Source organism: Mya arenaria, chromosome 8, assembly GCF_026914265.1.
Source record: "Mya arenaria isolate MELC-2E11 chromosome 8, ASM2691426v1".
Lineage (NCBI taxonomy): Eukaryota > Metazoa > Mollusca > Bivalvia > Myida > Myidae > Mya > Mya arenaria.
This window is the reverse complement of record NC_069129.1, coordinates 33734726-33755538: the sequence shown is the minus strand read 5'-3', so window position 1 is coordinate 33755538 and position 20813 is coordinate 33734726. Positions and strand designations below refer to the sequence as shown.

Sequence of the window (20813 nt, the reverse complement as noted above, 5' to 3'; positions counted from 1 at the left end):
ATGGAAGCCGTTTCATAAAACGGTCCATTGTTACTACTTTCGCGAGCAGGCGACTTATTTTATCACTAGGGACACCTCGGCCATTTTCAATCGAAAGCATCCTCCAATGTATGCCGGTACATCAAAAGAAGTAGTTAATAAAATTTTAAATAATAGTATTATTCAATTGTAGTGTAAGACGTGTATTTTGTATACAGTTTAAATTAATTGCCAATGAAGTGAATCATTACATAAATGATAAAGATTCCCAAGAGTAAAGCCATTAAGTGTAACTGCTCAATAATGAAATAACTACGCAATCTATTTGCAGTGTAGATAAATGTAAAGATATCTAACATTGTAAACTGTCCATATACATCCGAGGATGTTTTCGATGGAAAATGGCTGAGGTGTTCCGAATGATATTTTATTAGCTAGAATGAATCAGTTTAAACTAAATAAAAGTGATAACAGTTGACAATTATCTCGACACTCCACTACACTTCACAATAACCATCAAAAGGGGCAGAAGTTAAATTCATATCTCTTTTTGAGGGCTAAGTCCCACATGAGTAAACCACTTTTACCCAGGCTATCTTTATCTACAGACGTAAAATGTCAACACCCAAAAGTGGGCTTATCTATGTGCTAATTTGCATGAAATGTTTACATTGAACCCCCGTCTTAACCAGTTATTATATTATTCAGTAGCGATTTGGAAAGTCCGTTTGTGAAGTTAGCAGCCTATGGTTTATTGGTGTAAAAGTTTTCAATTCCAAATACATTACTGGACATTATTCTATGTAAGTAAATTCTTATTACGAAACAAAATATAACGGACATCTGCTCAATCATTCTGCTGCGCCATGGCAGCCAAGGTGTTTCGCTATGGTTAAATAGACTTTAAGTTTCAAACAGCTCAAGAAAAAATGCATGAAAATTATAGATTATGTATTTCCACTCCAACTATTCATGAATATGGGCTGTTTTAGTTGGTGTCATCTATTAAACTACGTTTTCAACGCCACCAAGTTTTTTTAATTCTTAAATATATACAATAAATAAGATGCGTTGAACAGTTGATTTCAATGTAAGATGCAACATCATAAATGAGGGCCATAATTGTATTTAAGAGGGGTTCAATGTATCATGGATTCATTCAAACAAGCATATATAAATAAATATATATATATAATTATTTCCTCCAATTATGAAGAACAAAACGTATTTACAATTGATAAGCATATACAATGATATTACATAATACATGTGTATAGTACATGTTTGAGCTGTGAAATATGTATATATTTTTTTATGCAATTAAACACATTAAATAATACAAAATACAGCTATGCATAATTTAAATGTGATATACAACGCACACTAGTTTACATACAGACAAGAAGTACATTCAAATGTAGCGCTATAGTTTTAACATATATAACACACATGCACATGCAACCATTACATAATAATGATCTAAGCAATCGTAGCTACTTGCGGTGAAAACACTTAACAAATACGTACACTGGTCAGCATAGGGCTTTGACATAAACTGCTTAATACCATACGTTTATGATAGAGTTCCATAATAATCAATAAATTGCATAAGTTACATCGCTGTGGATATGGACGTGAAACAACGTTTCTGATAAAAATTAGTGTTTTTACATATAATGGCCGAACTTTTGGACTGTTTCTGGCGATTCTTTAAAGAGAGGAATATTTATGTTCATGCACCACATTTTCAAGTGCTAGGCTATCCGCAACACTCATTATATCCACAAACAATTTGTGATTTTCCGATCGAGTAACGTTATTATGTTCGACATTTATTTCTGAATATCGTTTGACGTGATTTTCTCATTTTCTGAATATCGTTTGACGTGCTTTCTCTCATTTTCTGGATATCGTTTGTCGCGCCATCTCCGGTGACAGGATATCGTTTGTCGTGCCATCTCCGGTTACAGAATATCGTTTGTCGTGCCATCTCTGGTAACAGGATATCGTTTGTCGTGCCATCTCCGGTGACAGGATATCGTTTGTCGCGCCATCTCCGGTTACAGAATATCGTTTGTCGTGCCATCTCCGGTGACAGGATATCGTTTGTCGCGCCATCTCCGCTGACAGGATATCGTTTGTCGCGCCATCTCCGGTGACAGGATATCGTTTGTCGCGCCATCTCCGGTTACAGAATATCGTTTGTCGTGCCATCTCCGGTGACAGGATATCGTTTGTCGCGCCATCTCCGCTGACAGGATATCGTTTGTCGCGCCATCTCCGGTGACAGGATATCGTTTGTCGCGCCATCTCCGGTGACAGAATATCGTTTGTCGCGCCATCTCTGGTAACAGGATATCCTTTGTCGTGCCATCTCCGGTAACAGGATATCCTTTGTCGCGCCATCTCCGGTTGCAGGTTATCGTTTGCGTGCCATCTTCGGTTACAGGATATCTTTTGTCGCGCCATCTCCGGTTACAGGATATCGTTTGTCGTGCCATCTTCGATTACAGGATATCGTTTTGCGTGCCATCTCCGGTAACAGGATATTGTTTGTCGTGCCATCTCCGGTTACAGGATAACGTTTGTCGTGCCATCTCCGGTGACAGGATATCGTTTGTCGCGCCATCTCCGGTTTCAGGATATCATTTGGCGTGCCATCTCTCATTTCCTGGATTCGTTTGGCGTGCCATATCTAATGTCCTAGATATCGTATTTTTTTCTCATCAATTCTGTTTATAGAACGACCCGACCGTAATTGGAAACAGTTCATCATATGACGTCATAAAAACGCTATTGACAACAATACGTTTAACAAATCATAAATTAACACTTTTCAACATGTTCATCTATTGTTTTTCGTGGCCTTAATACAAACAATAAGCAGACAAACAATCTACGATTTATATTAAAACGCGATGATTACTGATACATGTTGCGTTCATCGGAAAATATTCACAATTGCCGAAAGGTCGAAATGACTCAAGTGTTGACACTAGAATACATTTCATTTTTGAGCCTTGAAACGAGGCGTTCGCAAACTACACTCCAGGGTAGGTATTCAATTATGGTCTTAATTGGATCTAAGAACGATGTAGCTAATCGGATTACTTGTTTAAATAACAGACCAATAGAGTGAATGAAATCAATGATGTATGACCATAATATTTTCTTAAGATGAATATTGAATACCAGCCCCGAACTATCTATGCATACTCGGGTTCATAAGAGCATGCATAAATTTTGCGATTTTTACAACGATGAGAGATTACTGAGGACCAGCTATCTTAAGAAAACAAACATGTAATAACTGGGCGGGTACACGTATTATGATTATGCAACGGTTTCTCTTACAACATTTTTCAATTGTGGTATTTTAATTTCCTGACGTTGTAAGTAGTATAAATTACATATTTCCAAAGGATCATGACGCGAATCAGGTTCAGTAATCTGCATGTTTCTCTCTGCTTTTATGTCAAGATATTAAGTAACGAAAAAAAATGTTACTGAAGGAAATTAATGTAGGAAGAGAGATTTGGACACTTAAAATGTCGTTTTAGCTCAAAATACATACTTTTTTACAATAGTTTCTCCTTCAACATTATTCAAATGTGATTATTTGTAAACAACAGACTTGTCGAAGGGTTCCCCTCAATGACTTTTTTATTCCGTTGCTAAATACTTCAACATAAAAAAACGAGAGAAACATGGATATTGTAGAGCCGAATGTGCGTCATGATTCTTTTGAAATATGTAATTTATACTACTAACCAGGCGAAAACAGGTTACTAAATACCTATTTTTTTATCTTTATCTTGCAGCTCTGACTCAAAATCCTCACATAAACTGTTACTGATTCGTGATACTTGTACCCCATAAGGTCTATCCTTTTCAAAAATGCTGTGTTTATTAATAAATGCACTTAATTAATTGCAGTATAAATTAATGCACTTGTATTTTTAAAGAAGAAGCGCGACAACAATTAATCATAGAAAATGATTGCGCATGTAGCTTGAATCTTTTGATATTTAGGTCAAAAGGTGCATATTTTGTCTTCAAAACAAATTTCCAACTATTCACGACATTTGCGACACTCGTAACATTCGAAAGTCTCGTCACATACAAAACATGCACGACATTCTAGACATAATATTAAAAACATCCAACACATTTAACACATTTAACACATTCACGAATTTGCCACATTCACAGCATTTGTGACATTGAAGACATTCAAAACATTTATGACATTAACAACATTTATGACATTAACAACATTTATGACATTCACAACATTCACAACATCTAACAACATATAGCATCAATAACACACGCGATATTCACAACATTCACAACATTCAATACATCAAAGAAATTCGCGACATTTTCAGCATTTGTGACATTCAAGATGTTCACAGCATTTGTGACATTCAAGATGTTCACATCATTTGTAAAATTCAAGATGTTCACAACATTTGAGACATTGAAGATGTTCACAGCATTTGTGACATTCGAGATGTTCACAGCATTTGTGACATTTAATATGTTCACCGCATTTGTAAAATTCAAGATGTTCACAGCATTTGTGACATTCAAGATATTCACAGCATGTGTAAAATTCAAGATGTTTACAGCATTTGTAAATTTCAAGATGTTCGCGACATTCGAAATATTCAACATATTCACGAAAATTGCGACATACACAGCATCCATGCTTTAAGATATACGCCTACAGGTCATTAACAAATAATTGTTGGGAATATCACAAATGTCGTGAAAAGTGCATTTTCATGTCGTAAATGTCGTGGAAGTTATGAATGCCGCGTATATTATCATACAAGTCGAATGTCGAGAAAGTCGTTAATGTTGAATGTCGTGTGTCTAGCCAGCCCTGAGCAGCAACTCTCTCTGTGTCAACACGTGTTTTTTTTATCTTGAATAGCTACCCAAAAGCGTTAAGTATATTTGTTCCAGTGTAGATTGATAAACTAGGAAGTAAAATTTTGGTCTTACATTATAAAATGTTGATAAATAACTCAAATCAATATTTGACGTACCGAGTGAGATAAGAGGTGATCAAAGGTATGCACTTGAATGAAGGTTTTTACGTTTGCCCATATCTCCGCCATTCCCTAAATTAATGTAGTGACGAGGGATTGTCATTCAGAAATGAAAAAAAACGAAAAAAAAAGATAAACAATATTTAATAGTAATAAAAAATATGCTTAATATTGATTTTAAAGTATAAATTTACTATGATTTATGTTTTTTATGTTCAAATATACATTAATGCACAAATGAATGTCTTTCTTAGCAATGTTTTGAGGCGATAATTGCATACAGCTTCAATACCAACAGATTCTGGATCACTTAACATATATTAGTGCTCGAAATTATATTTTGCTCAATGAAATAGGATTTGTTTTCAAATTTGCCGGACCATTATTATGAAAAGTCAATAGTCAACAGTCAGCCGTTATTGATTTTAATCAGTTGAGTCTGTAGTTTAAAACAGAGGCTCCGCCGCTAGACAATATATAATATCGACCACTAAGCTGGTTAAAGGGTATTAGTAATGATTTACAGAAGTAAAAATGTAATGCGACATGCCTAGATTTAAACAATTTATTTTGAAAAATATTTTAATAATTTTACACTTAAACCATTACGTATTGGTAACGATAATTGATAGTGGTAATAGTTTGTAATATAACCTTTTATTAAATTTGATACAGAGCATCAAGATTGTCCACCATGTCAGAAAAAAGTGAGAAGGACGAGCTGAAAAATGATATTTCGCTGTTCGGAGGGTCCGGTGTGTCCCTGACCCCCATTTCGCCGGAGAAGGGGCCCATGCCCACGGCCCCGCCACCTCCAATGACCCGGCTACGCATCCTTAAGAATTTGACGGTCGTCAGCTTTGGCTTCCTGCTGCTCTTCACCGCTTTCCAGTCTCTTTCCAACCTCCAGGTAATCTGAAAAAATAAACGTGTAATTGGTGCAATATTATTTTTTTATATCCAACAATTCATCTTACTGATATTCACAATGCATTAATGAGACTGTATACCATATTCACACGATACCATGCATTAGGATCACCATTCTGATATGCGGTGATACTTGAGCAACATGCTGTTGAACATGATACATTGTACATTGACATACGACAATTGCACTGGCACCGGATTTTCAAACTCAAACATATTTTTGAAAAATAAAAATCTTATAATTCCTCACTCAAAATTATAATACCGAATATGTGAAAAAATATTGAATTTTTTTTTTAAATATGCACTTTGTACTGTATATTATACTATAGTTTTTTTAAAAAAAATTAAATATATTTTTCTTTTCTTTTATTTTTTTTTTGGGGGGAGGGGGGGGGGCGCCAGGTGCGTTCCCCTATAGCTGTTAGTGGTTAGTAACTCAAATACCAAGAACAACAGAGTTTCTTCATTATATTTATCGATTTTACTTCGTTTCGAACAGTAAGAATTTAGCAATACAGTGAACTCGTAAATAAGAAATGTATTGTTATGTTGAGTGCAGAGTGACCGTTGTTTTCTGTTGTAAATATGCCTTAATCTGTATAACCATTGCATTGAATCATTGCAAATTCATATTTCACGTGGACTATCATTCATGATTTGCTTGATAACGGAAAAGAAGGGTCAAAGTGTTAGAGTTTCAATTTGTTAACGATTTGAGATTTTAAATACGCCGCCTTTTCATTCGACCAATCAAATCACAAACTGAGCGAAAAACAACAACAAACCGGAAGTCAAGGGTGGTAGAAAATCCAGTAAAACAGAAAAATGGGAATAAAGTCAAAATAATCGTATGACCGGCGAATTTCTTCGCGGGTTAAGGTTGAGTATTTTGAAGATGGATATCATGTCCTTAGATTGCGATGACTGTCAATCTGCAGAACTTCTTTTAAACTGAGTAATAAGATGATTACGTGACCCGGGTAGAGAAACGTTCAATACCATGTTAGTATAATATTTTGCATATTTTTAAAAAAAATCAATATTTTTTCACATATTCGGTATTATAATTTTTAGTGAGGAATTATAAGATTTTTTTTTATTTAAAATAAATATTTGAGTTTGAAAATCCGGTGCCAGTGGACAATTGGTACATTATGATAACGGCCCTTTGTTTTTCTTCTACAGAGCAGCTTAAACAAGAGCGAGGGTCTTGGGGTGATTGGTCTATCGGTAATCTATGGCGCCCTGGTAATCAGCTGCATGTTCCTGCCGCCCTTCATCATCGCCCGCTTAGGATGCAAGTGGACCATTCCGCTCTCCATGGGATGCTACGTCCTCTACATGTGCGCCAACCTTTACGCGGTCTGGGGCACCATCATCCCCTCCGCCATCATCCTAGGCCTAGGAGCCGCACCCCTCTGGTCCGCCAAGTGCACGTACCTTACACAGACAGGTGTCTGGTACGCCAAACTGGTGGGCAAGTCAGAGGACGACATCATCAACAGATTCTTCGGATTCTTCTTCATGCTCTTCCAAACAGGTACTTGTAAAACGCACATGTCACCGATTACGTTTGAGCGAAAGTACATGTACTTAAGCCTTACATACACTCGTGGCACGACCGCTCGCAGACTTCCGACAACCACTGTCTGAGAGATGGATGTCGAAGGTTGGACATTATTTAAAGTCAATCATAATGATCTGCCACCGAGAAGTGACCTCACTCCATTTCAATTCATACACAGTTTAATGCATTCTAAATGTTAAATATCACTAAATTATGTACATACCAAAAGTCATAACACCAATGCACTTGTTTCAAGAGTTCTGTCAACATCTGTATCTCATATCTATCTCATAACTAGTATTGTCCAATCTTTTTAGTTTATCGAAACTTCCACTCAACTTTCATAACAACGGTAGTTAATAATTATCAGTCTATTATCTATAACAGATGGTTGAAGTTGACGAAGCAGGAAGGCAAAACAATTTTCAAACCCTAGAAATCAGTAAGATTTTAATGAACTTTTATTTCAGGGTAAAAACTCTTCCGCACTAGTGCATATTTCCCCCTCGGAAAATGATAGAAATCTGCCATTTTAATCCACGACTGTTACACTATTGTTAAGATGTAACGTACTGCCTAGTGCTGGTGCTGGACTGGCTCTGAGGGAAACAATCATCCCTCTTCGTTAGATCCTTTCAACTCTCGGCCTTTTCTTTTCTATAATTATTCATTATTTTAATTCATTATTGTCACTATATCTTGCCCACTTTCATATCTGCCCTTCCCCATGTCATTCTCTTCAATTCTATTCACTCTCATCTTCCGTTTCTCGGCTTTCATTTTATCTTATTTCCTAACCTTCATTCCCTTACATCCCTTTTTTTCCATCATCTTTCCTCCACCCTCTGTTCCTTCTTCCCCTGCCCTTCACTCATCCCCCCTCTCCTTTTATTTAACTTCATCTCAAATCTCCACACGTCTCCTCTCCTCTGTCCATTACTCCCTTTTCATTTTATAGTTCACTCCCATTTCCCATTCTGACTTTACTCTACCTTACTCACCTATGCATCCGGTTTTCCGGTTCATTCCAATTTCTTCTTTTTCTTCTCTGTCATCTTTACCTTCTTCCATGACTCTCCATTCATTCACCCCCCTTCCCAGCTTACAGTTACTCCACCCTCTCTGTATTTACTCGCTTTCCGATTAACCTCATTTTCTACACCTTTTTAACCTGTCACTTTAAATCCCCCTTTCCCACAATCACCTCTTTCCAATCTTATTTGCCCCCTTTCACTCTCATCTCTTTCATTCACGCCTATGTCCCCCTCTACTCTTTCATTCGCCATCCTATCTCCCTCACCTTATCCTCTACAATTTCCTACTCATCTCCTTTCCATTTCTTACCATATTCACCCTTCCCTCATATTCCTTTCTATCCCGGTTATCATTCTCCTTTTTCCTCAACTCCCAGCATTTTCCCGCTTTTATTTTTCTCCCATTTCCTACCCCTGTATCCACGTTACTTCTTTTACTCCTATTTGCAAGTTTCCTTTACACGACTTCTCTCTCTCTCTCCCCTTTCCTTCACTCCAATTTTTTTTTCGTATGCTCTGGCCCCCCCATTGATCTCTATTCTCGCAGTTGCAGGGCGATTGAAATAAAGACATGTGATTTCGAAAATATGCTCTCTCGAGTAATTTTGTGGCCTTTTTTTGGGATTGAAAATAATAAAACTTCTGACGCTCTTGACAAGGGTTTAACTTCTTTCGAGCTTGACAAAAGTAAAACTACGACAGTTTTCAAAGAATGAAATACAATCATATACTAGAGTGACTGTTGTAACAAAGAGCTGGATTTAGGGGATCCAAAAGTCACGGTGCCGTTCACTCATAAAACGGCTTCCAGTCAAAAACTGTAAACAAACGACTGAGCCCGGTGTCTCCTCATTTCACACGAAAACAAGCATAACTGTTGATATGAACGTCAAAGGGTTCACGACAAAATTATGTTCAGAGCAACACGTTGTCCGATGTATAATTCAAAACAAATTTGCCCACCATCCTTTGATTTCTGAAAAAGGTTGTCATTTTCATTTTAGTTGTTGACGTAAGTTGGCGATCGGTCTAATGCAAATAGGAACCATTATCACATCGTATACACCTGTACAAAAAGAAAAAAATCGGAACGTTAATGCTAGTTACTGAAACGTATGTAATAAATAATGCGACGATTGCGATAACCCTAAACCAAGAAGTTTTGTAAGAATTTTTGTTATGCTTGTTTTCTAATAGAGTGTTACTAATAAGTTACAATACAATTCTATTAATTATTAGTAATAACTAATACAATTGTTCCATTATTACTTTGATTTGATAATGGTGTATGCATATTAAGAAGTCATATTTCGGCCTTTTTTTAATTTATTTCCATGTACGTTTATGCAGGTCAGATATGGGGCAACCTGATTTCTTCGCTTATATTCCAAACTGAAAGTAACAGCACAATCACTGACGAGGACCTGAAAACTTGCGGGGCAAACTTCTGCCCGAGCTCGGCTGCCAATAACAGCAACCTCGAAAAACCTGCAATGGAAAAGGTATTCTCCCTCCAACGATTAATGCAAAACTAACACAGATGTTTGTAGAAACCATTGCTTGCTTGAGATAGGCAAGCAAACTAAGGATAACACCGTAAATAGAATCATCAACCCACTAGGATGGGATGTACCGCTGTTTTTACACACTTCATGTTCGGCGTCTATCTGTGCTTCATTGTTTCTCATAAATGAACACTACTCAGTTGAGTTGTCAACAATCATGTGATCCTGCATATATGCTAAACGATATTGTTAGCTCTTTCTGAACGTAAGCATAATTATTCCATTGATCTGCCTAACGGTGACAGCTTTTGTAAATTATAAATTAAGATACTTTTTCAATGTATTGAATTATCAAACGATAGAATAAAGTTATGATGCCAGCGGGGATTGAACCCGTGACATTATTGTTTCACAGGAAAATGTTTAACAATTGGGCTATCAAACCGTTACCAAAAGAAAGAGTTGTATGCCATGCGTTGTAGAAAAAAATGGCCTAATATTTTGCGCGCTAATTGTTCCATGACAGTAAAAAGCAGCGGGGCCTTCACGAAAAGTATGAGGACGTTGTACATAGTGTGGGTATAAGATATAACCTGAGATATAAGAACGGCTGTTCGCTCGCAAGCTCGTATTTTGCCATTGTATATTGTGCTACAAATTGCTCTACTTTGTGCAGCGTACTAAAAATGTTGGTGGAAACGAGTTTGTCACGTTAAAAAAACTGTACGATTGTCAAACGTTTGTCTCCAAGAAAACGGACCGACATTATTACAGAGGTGATCCATAAAGCTTAATACCAATCGTGTTCCATGATACATGAGGTAATGTAAACTTTGCACTTTTGTACAGGTGTATACGGTGTGCGGTATTTACATCGGCTGCGCGGTGGCGGCGGTAGTTGTGGTGAGTCTGTTGCTGGATCCCATCAGGCTGGACAAGGAGGAGCCCGGGGACCGGAAGTTTTCCACCCATCTCATCTGGGAGACGTTCAGGCACCTGTGGAAGAATAACTACCAGAAGCTGCTTGTTGTCCTAACCATGTATAGCGGCATCGAGCAGGCGTTCATGACCGGGGATTACACTAAGGTTTGCTTAACTTAACATAATTTTATGGTTTAAAGGGGGGACATTGCGTAAAAAGTCATAGTGCAAAATAATTCGCTTCCAAGGAAAACCTCGTACTCTTTACCCAGTTGTATTCAGCACCTTTAGCAGTTATATTAAGATGAGGCTTATCTATCTATTTTTGTTTTTGAATATTATTATTTCCTCTTCGTCTTTTTTTTTTTTTCTTTTTCGAGTTTTGAGGCTATAAAATTATTTGTTTTAAAGTTAATCCTGATACATTATGTTTTTAATCAAACCTTTTTCGCTTATATTTTGGCAAATGTAGTCTAATTTGGATAACTTATCCTGGAATTAATGTTAACTTACAGAGTTGAGAATAACTTGTCGTTCACTCGCATCATTTTCCTTTCAACTAGCAGAAAACTTGTATAAACTGCTTGTCCGATATAAGTTGCAAAATGGACGTTGGTGCTTGTACGATTATTATGTGATTTCAAATATTCTTGATAAACGTTCTTTTCAAGTCATTCGTGGGCTGCGCCCTCGGTATTGAGAACATCGGGTTCGTGATGATATGCTACGGCGTGGTCGACGCCATCTGCTCCTTCGCCTTTGGGAGGCTGGTCCAGTATGTCGGACACATACCATTCTTTGTATTAGGTAAGGCTGGATTTATGCTTGGGAGAAAAAACAACTTGATGTCTTGATGTTACTCTTTGACTGATCTTCAAGAAGTTAGCCGAAATGTATAATTGACTGGTCAATATTTATACAAAAAATTCTATCGATCAATCAAATTATTTAAACTTGCAAACTAGCCAAAATATGACCTATGGCCAATTTATAAAAATGGCTACGAATGAATTAGCTTCCTTTATTTGTATAACCTTTGAAAACACACGCTGCGTGTATCATACACTTATTTAATAACTGTATTAAAAATACTAATTTATAAAGCAAGTTTCATATATTTCCATCTTTTTTCTAACGAGTATATCGCTGCGACTATTATAGCGTTCCTGCTGCACGGTGGCTTGCAGATCACCTTCTTACTGTGGACGCCCAACCCGGATATGAGATATCTCTTCTACGTGTTTGCTGCGCTCTGGGGTGCCGGGGACGCCATTATACAGACACAGATCAACGGTAATTCTAGTGACTGTCGTAGTTTCGCATGTATCCTTGATCGTGTCTTGCATGTATCCTTGATCGTGTCTTGCATGTATCCTTGATCGTGTCTTGCATGTATCCGTGATCGTGTCTTGCATGTATCCTTGATCGTGTCTTGCATGTATCCTTGATCGTACCATGCATGTTTCCTTGATCGTGTCTTGCATGTATCCTTGATCGTGTCTTGCATGTATCCTTGATCGTGCCATGCATGTATCCTTGATCGTGTCTTGCATGTATCCTTGATCGTGTCTTGCATGTATCCGTGATCGTGTCATGCGAGTATCCTTGATCGTGTCATGCATGTATCCTTGATCTTGTCTTGCATGTATCCTTGATCGTGTCTTGCATGTATCCTTGATCGTGCAATGCATGTATCCTTGATCTTGTCTTGCATGTATCCGTGCTCGTGTCATGCGTGTATCCTTGATCGTGTCTTGCATGTATCCTTGATCGTGTCTTGCATGTATCCTCGATCGTGCCATGAATGTATCCTTGATCGTGCCATGAATGTATCCTCGATCGTGTCTTGCATGTATCATTGATCGTGTCTTGCATGTTTCCTTGATCGTGTCTTGCATGTATCCTTGATCGTGTCTTGCATGTATCCTTGATCGTGTCTTGCATGTATCCTTGATCGTGTCTTGCATGTATCCTTGATCGTGTCTTGCATGTATCCTTGATCGTGTCTTGCATGTATCCTTGATCGTGTCTTGCATGTATCCGTGATCGTGTCTTGCATGTATCCTTGATCGTGTCTTGCATGTATCCTTGATCGTGTCTTGCATGTATCCTCGATCGTGCCATGAATGTATCCTTGATCGTGCCATGAATGTATCCTCGATCGTGTCTTGCATGTATCATTGATCGTGTCTTGCATGTTTCCTTGATCGTGTCTTGCATGTATCCTTGATCGTGTCTTGCATGTATCCTTGATCGTGTCTTGCATGTATCCTTGATCGTGTCTTGCATGTATCCTTGATCGTGTCTTGCATGTATCCTTGATCGTGTCTTGCATGTATCCTTGATCGTGTCTTGCATGTATCCGTGATCGTGTCTTGCATGTATCCTTGATCGTGTCTTGCATGTATCCTTGATCGTGTCTTGCATGTATCCTTGATCGTGCCATGCATGTTTCCTTGATAGTGTCTTGCATGTATCCTTGATCGTGTCTTGTATGTATCCTTGATCTTGTCTTGCATGTATCCTTGTTCGTGCAATGCATGTTTCCTTGATCGTGCCATGCATGTTTCCTTGATCGTGTCATGCATGTATCCTTGATCGTGCCATGAATGTATCCTTGATCGTGTCTTGCATGTATCCTTGATCGTGTCTTGCATGTATCCTTGATCGTGTCTTGCATGTATCCTTGATCGTGTCTTGCATGTATCCGTGATCGTGTCTTGCATGTATCCTTGATCGTGTCTTGCATGTATCCTTGATCGTGTCTTGCATGTATCCTTGATCGTGCCATGCATGTTTCCTTGATAGTGTCTTGCATGTATCCTAGATTGTGTCTTGTATGTTTCCTTGATCGTGTCTTGCATGTATCCTTGTTCGTGCCATGCATGTTTCCTTGATCGTGCCATGCATGTATCCTTGATCGTGTCATGCATGTATCCTTGATCGTGCCATGAATGTATCCTTGATCGTGTCTTGCATGTATCCTTGATCGTGCCATGCATGTATCCTTGATCGTGTCTTGCATGTATCCTTGATCGTTGTCTTGCATGTATCCTTGATCGTGTCTTGCATGTATCCTTGATCGTGTCTTGCATGTATCCTTGATCGTGTCTTGCATGTATCCTTGATCGTGTCTTGCGTGTATCCTTGATCGTGTCTTGCATGTATCCGTGATCGTGTCTTGCGTGTATCCTTGATCGTGTCTTGCATGTATCCGTGCTCGTGTCATGCGTGTATCCTTGATCGTGTCATGCATGTATCATTGATCGTGTCTTGCATGTTTCCTTGATCGTGTCTTGCATGTATCCTTGATCGTGTCATGCATGTATCCTTGATCGTGTCTTGCATGTATCCTTGGTCGTGTCATGAATGTATCCTTGATCGTGTCTTGCATGTATCCTTGATCGTGTCTTGCATGTATCCTTGATCGTGTCATGCATGTATCCTTGATCGTGTCTTGCATGTATCCTTGATCGTGTCTTGCATGTATCCGTGATCGTGTCTTGCATGTATCCTTGATCGTGTCATGCATGTATCCTTGATCGTGTCTTGCATGTATCCTTGATCGTGTCTTGCATGTATCCTTGATCGTGTCTTGCATGTATCCTTGATCGTGTCTTGCATGTATCAATGATGGCTAAGACACTGCATACAAGCAGATCAACGGTTGATTCATTGGTATCTGATCGACCTCGAGCCGGAAAGCAGTTATACAGGCACACCCGATTCTTCCACTTTAAACGAGCCCGGATAGACATCATGCAACTACCGACATTATAACCGGAATCTTGCACAATATTTACATTATTCCGGGCAAAGAGCAAATACATTCGGTTGTTAAAAGAGGGTGGGTTGGTGTGGTGGGGGTTGGGCACTTAAAAAAAGAAAAATGGCTATACGCATGTGTGTTTGGAATGCTTGCTATGTAGTCTAATAAAATAGAAATCTAAATAAAAGAACAGAACATAACAAAACAGAACAGAAATTATATTTTGATTTTTTTTATAAATATTTTGAATAGACAATAAACATGTTCATAGCTAAAAACATACATAAATTCACATGCCCGACGGCAATGTAGCAGTTATGTAATGAGGAGAGCATAATAGCAGATGTACATACAGGCATTAAATTAACATGTATCTATCAAGTTATTGCATTTTTACGTTTTTCAGTTGGAATATAAGTTATTTAGCAAATTAAAGGTGTATTCTCAGCACTTAACAGACTGCTTGTCATTTCTGATATCATTGTAAAATGGGCATACAAGAATAAAAAAGTATTCGTTTTCAATCATATTCATAATACATAAGACACAGTTTCAATCATTTCTATGTATACTCCTAAATCGTCATTCTCCGATATTCTATAGCCAGTTTATGGGCTTGAACAACGCAATCTACTAATAGCGTGTCTATGATTATCATTAGTGACACTATCAAGATATTTTTCCATACCAAATATTTGTTTTTATTTGTCTATATGTTCACATCATTTATAGTTGCATACCATGTTTGCATATGCTGGTCATATAAGCGTTCAATAACTTTCAACAGTTGTAACTTAGTTATCGACATATTATCCGAAAGATAATTGAATCCAAGATCGTACAACATTTCTTTAACATTTGAACACTAAGAATCGTGAATATTCAGTGTACTAACAATAGTTGAGCAGAAGGATTGACAAGTTTATACCAATATCATTATATGGTGGTTCATCAGAACACACAGTAAATTGTGTGCACATATATATGATGAAATATATTATTGTCCAAAGTCAAAGAACAATTCAAGTTATTTTCTAAAGATAAAAGGCAGGTTCTGAAAGTATAGACTGCAAATCTAGCATACAAGATGCAATATAAATTTTCTTATTTTGGGTCGTACTATGAATATTCGAACACATGTAGCTTATTTATGCTGTCATCGTTAGGCAGATCAATGGAATATTACATTCCTAATGTCGTTCTTATCAGAAGTCAGTAATTTATTAAACTTAAATACAGATGGATAAACATGGTAAAAGCGTTTGATGTATGTATGAATGTCTATCATTCTGAAAAAAACAAGACTAATTAATAAGTTACCTGAGATAATAAATAACCCGAGATAAGCTCATTTCTCTTACTTAAATATGTTTCAGCGTTGTACGGCTTCCTGTGGACGAAGAACTCGGAGGCCGCCTTTGCGAACTACCGCCTGTGGGAGTCCATGGGATTCATCATCGGTGAGCGACCAGACTCAGTCGAAACGTTCCTTCGATATATGATCATACCTTAACGTTCCTTCGATATATAATCATAACTTAACGTTCCTTCTATATAAGATCATATCTTAAGGTTCCTTCGATATATGATCATAAATTAACGTTCTTTCGATATATGATCATAAATTAACGTTTCTTCGATATATGATCATATCTTAAGGTTCCTTCTATATATGAGCATATCTTAAGGTTCCTTCTATATATATGATCATAATTATCTTAAGGTTCCTTCTATATATGAGCATATCTTAAGGTTCCATCTATATATATGATCATAATTATCTTAAGGTTCCTTCTATATATGAGCATATCTTAAGGTTCCTTCTATATATATATGATCATAATTATCTTAAGGTTTCTTCTATATATGAGCATATCTTAAGGTTCCATCTATATAATTATTATCATATCTTAAGGTTCCTTCAATATATTATCATACCTTTACGTTCCTTCGATTTATAATCATAAAGTACCGTTCTTTTGATATATGATTACGTATTCACGTTTCCTAGATATATACTCATGTCTTAACGCTCGTTTAAATAATGAACACGTCTTGACATTCCATTCATATATGACCGTGTCTTAACGTTCCATTTATATAAGATCAAACATGCTAATGTCTTAACGTTTCTTTGGCATACAGTCATGTCTTAATGTTCCTTTGATGTGTTATTAAGAATGAACTTTTCTTCGTAATATGACAAAGTATTTACGTTTCTTTGATATATGAACACATATACACATAGGAAATGTGCATGTTCCGCCACCCTAACGTGTGTTTGTCATCCATTACAGCGTTCGCGCTACAGGACTTCCTGTGTACGTACGTGAAAATCTACATCTGTCTGGGCTTTCTGTGTCTGGGCATGCTGCTCTACGGGGTCGTGGAGGTTTCCTACAGGCGGGACGCGAATAACCAGGCAGCCGTCACCCGCATGTAGGGGGTGGGGGGCAATGTTGGGGATTAACAGCCGCTAAGGGACATGTGCTTTAAAAATGTGGCGCAATATGTGTTTTGGAATGACCGGCCGCGTTTTGTATCAAGACAGGTGTAGTTAGCCTTTCAAGCATATTGCAAGGATTAAAACAAACAAAGAATATCAAGATAACAAAAATTAGAACATACACGACATTACAGAGAAATGTAAATTAAAAGTCAACCACGGACCGGAACTCACCAACACAGGTGATTTTATGCAAAAAATAAATAAATTTGGCGACAACTGTGTACAAAGTTTCTGCATTGACATAATCAGTGTTGGCTTGGTATTTACATAGATAATATAAACACACTAGATGCTCCTATGTATATGTATTCATCTCACACATTGCCAAATGCTGTCTGCATTGATGATTTTAGAGGTATTTATAGCATGTAAAATCTGTCGTTATTAGAACAACAATAGTAAAGCGAACTCTCATGTAACATCCTTCGACATTATCCCTCTTTATGATTTTTTTTAATGAAATATGTCAAGAAACCAAACAAAGCACAAAGGTCCATATAATACACAGTTTATATTATATTTGACATGTGTACACCCAGTCCGAATACATAAAACAGCAGAATTCTAGATACATTTCCAATGTTCTTATCTAATATGGATGTCGACCGTTAGCAAGTATTTCAAATGTATATAGTTTATTTTGCCTATGTATGTTTCTTGTTTGGTATTTTATGTATGACATATACTTTTGTACGGCTTTGCACTTATTTTATACCTGCTTCTACTGTTCCTGTTTGCTTTGGAAAAGTTACGATGTACATACAATGGCGTGGAGAAATATGCAGTGGTTGTTATTTCCTTACATTCACAGTTTCATAAACTACGTTAAGAACAAACCCATATTATTAAAACACAATAAATTTCTTATGACCAGTTTTTCACATGGACCAATCTTTTCACTTTTGCTTTTTTTAATTTCAAAAACAGGTTATCGCGATGGAACTATCCCATTATCGAATTATTCGTATTCAGCTGTAGTATTTCTATCCAGTTTTTTTTTAATAAATTATTTGAGAAATATTTCTACATAAATCCACCATGTTTAAATAGTATTGGTTAAAGGCTGTTGGTAGTTAAAATGTAACACGGAAAACAGTTTTGACGTCTATGACATCGAGTATGTGTATCGACTATTTGTTCATTACCTAATGTGTGTGTGTGGGGGGGGTCGTGTGTGTGTGTGTGTGTGTGTGTGTGTGTGTGCGTGGGCGTGCGCGTGTGTGTATGTGTGTGGGGGGGGGGGGGGTCGTGTGTGTGTGTGGGGGGGGGGGGGGGGTCGTGTGTGTGTGTGTGTGTGCGGGCGGGCGTGCGTGCGTGCGTGAGTGTTTTGCCAGTTCACAAACGAACATGATGAGTTTTCTTTCTTTTTCACGTATATTTATGAAGAGAAAATATGAAAAATCCTCGATTATCATTGGCCTGACACTAAAATGTCAGCACCATGGCAAAAGGATAAACTAACACAAGTATTTTAGTATTTAGTATACACTATTAGTGAAATTAGAAAATGATCCCAAAACGTTTACAAATTAATCGAGCTTATTTCTTCGGTCGTTGGCGCATCCTCGGAATACATTCTATTCGTTTAATGTGCAATACATAACCTATTAATAATAATACATGCATGTTAAGACTCGCTGTGGTGCAACTACAATTTGGGGTTATGATTATACGGTTAATGTACAAGAAATGCAAAACAAGCACGCCATCTCTCACTTGTCACCGGCGAATAAAGGGCAACATGAATTTACTTATTACCTCCCCTTGAACATAATTGTAACGGAAATTGATATTTCGAATTCGGAAGTAGTTGGTTCACTGGGACTTACAATCGGAACAGCTCGGCCAGTATCCAACAGGAATTGTCTCGAAGATTGGCGGAGATGGCCGAGTTGTTACGATTGTGGGACTTACAGGATTATTGGATCATTTTGGACTTGTTCGGTTTTACGAACGATATAAGAGAAGCGGATTATGTTTTTGGTAGTAGAATAGTTAATGGATTGAGTTATAAGACATCAAGCCACTCTGTTATCGGATTAAAAACGAAAACATGGTTGAATGTTATACTGTTTTTTTCTTATTTATGCTGCCCAAAGAATGCTAGGCGCTACATAATGAGTAATGGAATTATTTCAAATGGTTCTTTCGAACAGAAAAAATGCACATATACTGTCATCAGAACCGGTAAATTTAATTGCATGGGTATAACTGATACTACTGTTTGCAACACAAGGTGTGCGTCAGTTCACCAACGCACTTTCACATAGTAACGGACCAGAATATATAGTCAACGCATCATGGTAAAAGTGCGTCGATTTTGTATACTAAGTACTTTTGAACTTTCGTGTTTTCTTAGGAAATGGTTCAGACAATATCTCTTACAAAGGGTAATGGGGTTTTAATGTCTACTTAGAAAAACCTGGCTAAAGTACTGACATCTATATCAATTGCAAGTGAAATATAAAAAAAATCAAAGTGCAACAACACACGAGTTAACAGTTTTCAAAGCATTCCTTAGTTTACATAAAAATATCAAATTTTCACTTCATAAAACTCATTCAAAAAGTGAAAATTTTAGTTTGATATGTTTCGCTGCTTAGAATTTTTACCCGTTCTCACGTTTAGATCAAACATCAGCGCGCACAGGGCTGGGACATAATTTAAAAGACGTCATTTCCGAAATGACGTTCATTTACAAAGAATTTGGCACACTTCAGAAAAACTACAATAAAATGTCATTCAAGATAATTTCCAGCATATACTAAAAATGTTTTTTTCAATGAACGATCGCAAAATAATTCACCTCATGAACACCAAAAGTAAATATACATGTATATCAGTCGTGGCTACGCCACTCACTATTACTAACTTTTATATTTCAACCGATTTTGTTCGCTCCATGCTATCTATTTAAATTACCTAAAATCTAGTAAATTGATGCTGTTAAAAATGTTCAAATCACATTATAATTCACTATTGCTTCTCTATTGACAAAAATATTCTGAAATCATTCTGTCTAACGCTTGTTATAAAAGTTAATAACAATATTAAAACACCGTAAACTCAATAACAGCATACACCAGTGTGTATCAAACATACAAATAATGGCATATACATCGTACAAAGGCGGGACGCTGAGCATTCTTACCTGTACTAATTGCAGCAGTACCATTAATTAAGTTGACATGCAGGTGTCAGCCTACAAATGGGCTGACGTTCTACTCCCTTGCTCTTAGCCAATTACTGGACTACTTGCCAAATATGAGTAACAATTTTTTCTCCTCTCGTATATTTTATCTTCATATGTACAAAACATTTACGATGAACTAAAACTGTTTTCTGAAAGTTTGAGTTACATAATAAAGGTATTGATTTGTGGGGTTGTTTTAACGATTGTAATACCTTTTTCGTGTGATTATTAATCTATTCGCCTTGCAATGGACAAACTGGTATTCCCCGATCCCTTGCATTACGGGATGGACGGCCGACGGCCAATGTTCCGGTCACGCAACAGTCTCCCACGGCGGTCAATG

At 37.2% G+C, this 20813-nt stretch overlaps 1 protein-coding gene across 1 annotated transcript; it reads left to right on the top strand.

The window, feature by feature from the left end:
- The first annotated feature begins 607 nt into the window (after window positions 1-607).
- Window positions 608-18057, top strand: LOC128242609 (protein unc-93 homolog A-like). The gene is made up of 9 exons (XM_052959830.1): window positions 608-782; window positions 5715-5949; window positions 7158-7512; window positions 9924-10075; window positions 10928-11164; window positions 11671-11806; window positions 12161-12292; window positions 16145-16228; window positions 17066-18057. The coding sequence occupies exons 2-9, from the start codon at window positions 5734-5736 to the stop codon at window positions 17209-17211; spliced, it is 1458 nt and encodes a 485-aa protein (XP_052815790.1). The 5' UTR covers window positions 608-782; window positions 5715-5733; the 3' UTR covers window positions 17212-18057.
- The last annotated feature ends 2756 nt before the right edge of the window (window positions 18058-20813 follow it).